This window comes from Podarcis erhardii (assembly GCF_964252035.2).
Source record: "Podarcis erhardii genome assembly, chromosome: 3".
Taxonomy (NCBI): domain Eukaryota; kingdom Metazoa; phylum Chordata; class Lepidosauria; order Squamata; family Lacertidae; genus Podarcis; species Podarcis erhardii.
Genome location: NC_138507.1, coordinates 106,952,370 through 106,958,485, shown reverse-complemented (window position 1 = coordinate 106,958,485; position 6,116 = coordinate 106,952,370). Strand labels below are relative to the sequence as shown.

Sequence of the window (6,116 nt, the reverse complement as noted above, 5' to 3'; positions counted from 1 at the left end):
CTTGTAAAATTGGATGTTACCATAGTAAACAGTTCAGAGCCTGAAAAACACATTCTAGAACATGGCAGTTAAAATCTCTGCTCTACATATGTAATGTAATTGGCTATATTGATTTACAATTTGATTAGTTAAATTTGCTCAAAAATATTAAAAATAGACCCCCTTCTATAAACATCCTCATCTTAGCAGTTGCAGTACTGGATTTTTCTCCCCAAGCCTTTATAATTCATTCTTCTCCATCCACTCATCATAGTACCCTGGGGTCCCATTCTCAATCCTTTCCCTATTCTCTTAGCTACCCAGTTTTCAAGCTGCTATACATGTTTCCTAGGCACTGTTAAATTTATTAAATTCGTAGTTACAATAAGGTGGGGAGCATTCTCTATTAAGGCGTGTTTGTGGGCCTTGGAGTCCCAAGATTCACTTCCGTGAATGTTTGTTTTCCACGAGCAACACGGCAAGCCTTTTACGGAGCACTGCTACTTTACTGGCGCAAGTGCTCAGAAATACGTCTCTCAGTCTTGCCCGCAGTGCTCCCAACGAAGGAATGTGGTTGCAGTCTTGTACATTCAGCAAGGTGAAGAAGAAATCAGTCCAGAGTTCTGCATTCGGGAACCTGGAAGATTAAGCACAAGGTTAAAGACTTTACAGGCATCGTTAAAAATGCCCACTGCGTCCTAATATAACAAGCTCAAACTTTCTCATAACACGAGACCAATGTTGGTCTCCCTCAACCAAGCAAAGTCTTATTAGTCACTGGGTAAGTTTTCACCCATTTAACAGGCAGCCAGGATACTACCCAACACAAGTGCAAAAGAGTCAAAGTAAAATGCTTCTTTCAAGCCTAGTTTCGGTCAGGGGAGGGGAAGCACTACTGTGCAGGCAAGTGCGCCAATAGGCAACCTCTGATTTAGGAAGCTGGTGAACATGTGTTTTATGCTAGCAGGTCTTTAAAGTCTAGGAGGCAAGGGTCTTTGACATCACTGGTTGTTGCTTAACTGCAGTCTTCTTTATTTAGTTATTTATAGGCTGCCTTGCTGACTATACCCCCACGCAGGGTAAAGTAACAACAGCAAAATGTAAGACAACATAATAAACAGAGCAGCAGCCAAAAGCAGATCACTATGTATGTATGTATGTATGCATCCCTACTTCCTCTTCAGACTTCCAAACATGCTCTCCTCCTGGATATTCAATCCCTGAACTGCCTTTCTGCAATTCTTTGAGTTTTGTGGCTTGCAAAACTATTTTTTTATTTTGTCTCTTTAAGCTTTGTGAAATGTGTTTTTTTGCTGTACTCCGGCGAGTTTCTCAGTGACCCCAATCTGCCTCCTATCTTTTCAGCACTCACCCCTTGAGTTATTAGAGCAAAACTTTTTAAACTGGTACTGTAGCAAGGGAGGAGGGGGAAACGATGCCAAAAAGAGAGAGAGAAAAATGGTACCAAAATAAGATGACAACACAGCTTTTATGAGAGAAGCTAACTCTGTTCAGGAGTCAAGTGAAACAATGCATTTGCTGCCACAACTGTTTCAGGAGACCAACTCTACAGCAGTGTACCGTTAGCTAACCTTACTAAATAGTGCTCAATATATAAATGGTATTCAAATCACTGGTGTGCCTTGAAGTCTTATTGCGGGTTCCTCAATTAAAGCATCAATATAATGATCAGAAGATTTGCTGATCAGAAGGTCGGCAGTTCAAATCCCTGCGACGGGGTGAACTCCCATTGCTCAGTCCCTGCTCCTGCCAACCTAGCAGTTCAAAAGCACATCAAAAGTGCAAGTAGATAAATAGGTACCACTCCGGTGGGAAGTTAAATGGCGTTTCCATGCGCTGCTCTGGTTCGCCAGAAGTGGCTTAGTCATGCTGGCCACATGACCCGGAAGCTGTACGCCAGTTCCCTCGGCCAATAAAGCGAGATGAGCGCCGCAACCCCAGAGTCGGCCACGACTGGACCTAATGGTCAGGGGTCCCTTTACCTTTACCCTATAATGGCAAACAAGCAGCTTGTCCCCCGCTGTTCCAGTGATATCAAAGACTCTTGCCTCCTAAACGGATACTGATGAGTCTTAGGTGTTTATGAGGCAGTGCGCTTAGTTACTGTGGGTCAATGATGATGATGATGTCCAAAAAAAGCCAATGCCCAGCATGAACAAAGTACAATTCCTAGAACACCCCCCCCCCAGACTGCACAGGAATATGTAGCAAGTGCGTAGACATGTTACGCATTACCCCAAAGGCAGACATTTTGGAAAAAGACTTGTTCTTGACCAACCTCCTAAAGACAGCATCAGGTTTCCAGACTCCATCCTCCTGTTTCACTTTCATGTATGTGCCAAACAGCATGCAGTAGACTGTTGCAGCAATACCAAAGTAATCAGTCTAAAAAAGGAGGACATGTTTGTAGAAAGCTTCACAGCTACACAGGAAGGAAAAATTAATATATTCCTCAAAGTTTCAGGTGATCCTCAACTAGCCCGTGCTTCTGAACTGCTCTATGTAGTTTTCAGGATCTAATCTTACAGTTTGGTGTGGCGTTTTGTTTTTTTCAGATCTCACCCTTCTGCCACTGAGCTCTGGGTGGCACAGAAATTTTCTCCCCCAGCTCAATTTTATTTTCACAACAGTTCTGTGCGGTAGGGTTAGACTGAGAGTTGGTGACTGGCCAAGGTCAACCAGTGAGATTCATACCTGGACAGGAATTTGAACTCGGGTCTCTAGTGCTAATCCAGCATTCTAACCAGCACACCGCCTAGTGTGAACTCTGAACGTTCAAAGTTAATGATATTTTTTAGTACTTCTGCATACCACCAGCCTTCCAAAAGCAGTAAGCCGCAAGTCCTGATTGAAATGAAGACCCAATGGCTACCAATAGATTTTTAATTTGTGCGGCGTCTGTCACCAATGTTGCTGCTTTATAACTACAGTGGTACCTCGCAAGACGAAATTAATCCGTTCCGTGAGGCTCTTCGTATAGCGGTTTTCTCGTCTTGCGAAACAAGCCCATTGACAGTTTAGTGGATTAGCGCTATTAGCGGTTTAGCGGCTTTTAGCGATCAGCTGTTAAGCGGCTTATCAGCGGATTAGCTGATAAGCGGTTTAGCAGCTTAGGAAAAGGGGGGGGGAAGGGGGGAAAACCCGCAGGAACTCGCAAGACATTTTCGTCTTGCGAAGCAAGCCCATAGGGAAATTCGTTTTGCGAAGCGCCTCCAAAACGGAAAACCCTTTCGTCTAGCAGGTTTTCTGTCTTGCGAGGCATTCGTCTTGCGGGGCACCACTGTAGTAAAAAATTTTGGCCACTGAGTTTAGTGCTGGCCACATGACCTGGCAAGCTGTCTGCGGAAAATGCTGGTTCGCTCGGCCTATAGAGTGGGATGAGCCGCAACCCCAGAGTCATCCGTGACTGGACCAAATGGTCAGGGGTCCCTTTACCTTTATACACTGTCCGGCAGCAGCTCTCTCAGGCTTTCAGACAGGAGATATTCCTTGCCTGGTGATGAAAGACATTGAACCTGGAAGCAGATGTTCTACCCCTGAGATATGTCCCAGACTGCATATACAAAGACAAAAACCATGCATTTGCTTCATACCTGGTAATTCCATGGCTTGTTTGTCATCATCTCAATACACTGAAATCCAGATGTTTTGCATTTTCCTGTGAATACAGTTCCTGCAGGGAACAGGCTCATGTCTATGCTTCGGCCAAAGTCAATTATGGTCAAGCCATGAGACACGCTATCCACATCGCAGGTGTCGTCATCCAAAAACCTTTTGCGATTCAAAGAAATCGAACCATTATTTCCAATACGGCAAGGCAGGTTATTTTGATTGTTTTTTTAAAAAAAGGTAAAACTCACAAGTGAAATACTTGCCTTGCACTGAAAATAAAGTTGTCGGGTTTAATGTCGCCATGAATTATGCCACAGCTGTGAAGCTCTTCGACCATGCGCAAAATGTGTATGGTGAAGTAGATAACAAGCCCTTGGGGCATCACTTTCTCCACCAGCTTTTTGTATATGTTTATGGTGTTCTGAAGTTGAGAGAGTTGGGGGTGGGGAAGAGAAGATGCTTATGAACGATCCTAGCCATGAGTGGACAAATTAAGGCATAGGGCTGAAATCCTACATATGCTGAACCAAGGAGCAGGTTTCAATGAACGTTTGCGTAAACATACATACAGCCAGGCTACAATGGAAGCTGTACATGAACATGCTAGACCAGAGATAGGAAACCAAATACGACCCTCTGCACCTCTCTATCTGGCCCTTGGGACTCTTCCCTAGGACACAACCTTCACTGGCCCTGCTTTGTGCCCTTCCTTAAGTGTTTTTGCCTGGCTAGACTATGCCCTTGATCCCTGATAAGGTTTCTTGCTTGCCTGGATGGAGGACAGAGGGGGGTACACAAGCGTGTGCAGAAGCTAGCCTACTGTACAACGGCGAGTTTCACATTTACTGCTCCGCCCACTTTTGCCTTTGACCCCGCCCACTACTGGCATGTGATCTCCAGAAGCTTGCCCAGAATGGTACAGTGGTACCTCAGGTTACAGACGCTTCAGGTTACAGACTCTGCTAACCTGGAAATAGTACCTCAGGTTAAGAACTTTGCTTCAGGATGAGAACAGAGATCACATGGGGGCAGTGCGGCTGCAACAGGAGGCCCCATTAGCTAAAGTGGTACCTCAGGTTAAGAACAGTTTCAGGTTAAGAATGGACCTCCAGAACAAATTAAGTACTTAACCCGAGGTATCACTGTATATGTGACCCACAGGCTGGAAAAAGTACTATATCCCCGATTTGGACCAAGACCACCCGCAGTAAAGCTAACATTCACTGATACCCAGACCGCACTCACCAGCAAAGTCCCGTAACTATAAAGCTCGCCCACTAAAATGCTTCCATTGTGGAAAAAGTGAGCAGAATAGAACTGGATGAAAAGATGGCGCAAGCTTGGTTTAAGCCTTTCTGTTAGCTGAGCTACTATGTAGAATTCCCAGGGGCTTGCTGGCTTCTGCACCTGCAAATAAAGGCACAAACACTTTTAGGGTAATTATTATTACCATATTGGCCTAAATATAAGCCTCCCTTTTTTTTCCAAATTCTGACTATGAAAAGTTAAAGTGCAGCTTGAATTCGCAACTTTACAAAAATTGGCTTTTATGATATCACTGCTGAAACAGACATACAGTAAAACGGAATGGGTGTGAGTGCGGAATTTTAAGGGAGCGGCTTATATTCGGGTATTGTCTTTTCCCCCCTTGAATTTTAAAGGTGCGGTTTATATTTGGGCCAATACGGTATTATTTATTGAATTTATTAGTCGCTTTCTCTTGCCCAGGGCAAGTTCATTTTCTGCAGCGAATGGAGGAGACCCAAGGAAGGCTTGCTCCTCCCACTCATCTACTGTATAGCTCTCCTTCTCCACTGAAGGAAAAGAGAACATTGGACAAATCACATCGAGTTCATTTTCAGCAGGGTCAGGGTAGAGGAGATTCATGGGAGAGTGGGAGGAGCAACATGCAGGAAAAACCCACCATCACTACAGGAAAAAGTGACTTCCTGAATCCATGTTAGGCACTTGCCTGAGTGGTGGGGGTTGGGGAGCGGATTGGAGAAGGGCAGGGTGGACACAATTATCACTAAAATAAAAATTATGGCAAATCCCCCTACAGATAGGACCTTCTGCCAAAAGGTGCAATGGCCACAGGACAGAAGTGTCTCTTGTACCATGGATCAACCCATCTGTGTGAAACATACAGAGCAAGTGGCAACCCAACACTCTCTTATCCCAGTATAGTTCCTGGTCTTAACCTTTAAACTCTTTATAACCTTAAGTACATAAAGACAGAAGGGTCTGCTTAGGAAGCATCCACACCTGACCTTTAAACAACAGCAGTACCAGATGGCATTTGTTTTCAGATAAGCCACTGAAGCCCAAAGCCCACTTACTTTCAGTATGACTTTCCGATTATTTTTTGTGTTGTCCATATCAAGGACAGACGCTTGATAGACGCGTGCAAAAGCTCCTTCTCCCAGTAAGCAGTCAACATGAAAGGATGTGGTTGCTAAGCAAGTGGCAAGGAGAAAGAAGAGGAGGAAATGTAGAAAAAGGAA

At 44.5% G+C, this 6,116-nt stretch overlaps 1 protein-coding gene across 1 annotated transcript in view; it reads right to left on the bottom strand.

Moving 5' to 3' along the window:
* Window positions 1-323: 323 nt before the first annotated feature.
* BUB1 (BUB1 mitotic checkpoint serine/threonine kinase) overlaps window positions 324-6,116 on the bottom strand; it is a 33,515-nt gene continuing 27,722 nt past the window's right edge. The window contains exons 19-24 of the mRNA XM_081854566.1: window positions 5,952-6,067; window positions 4,858-5,019; window positions 3,876-4,033; window positions 3,594-3,771; window positions 2,279-2,385; window positions 324-616 (exon numbers count right to left, since the gene is read on the bottom strand). Of these exons, the coding sequence (XP_081710692.1) occupies window positions 421-616; window positions 2,279-2,385; window positions 3,594-3,771; window positions 3,876-4,033; window positions 4,858-5,019; window positions 5,952-6,067 (917 nt within the window). The 3' untranslated portion in view covers window positions 324-420. The remainder of the gene's footprint in view (window positions 617-2,278; window positions 2,386-3,593; window positions 3,772-3,875; window positions 4,034-4,857; window positions 5,020-5,951; window positions 6,068-6,116) is intronic.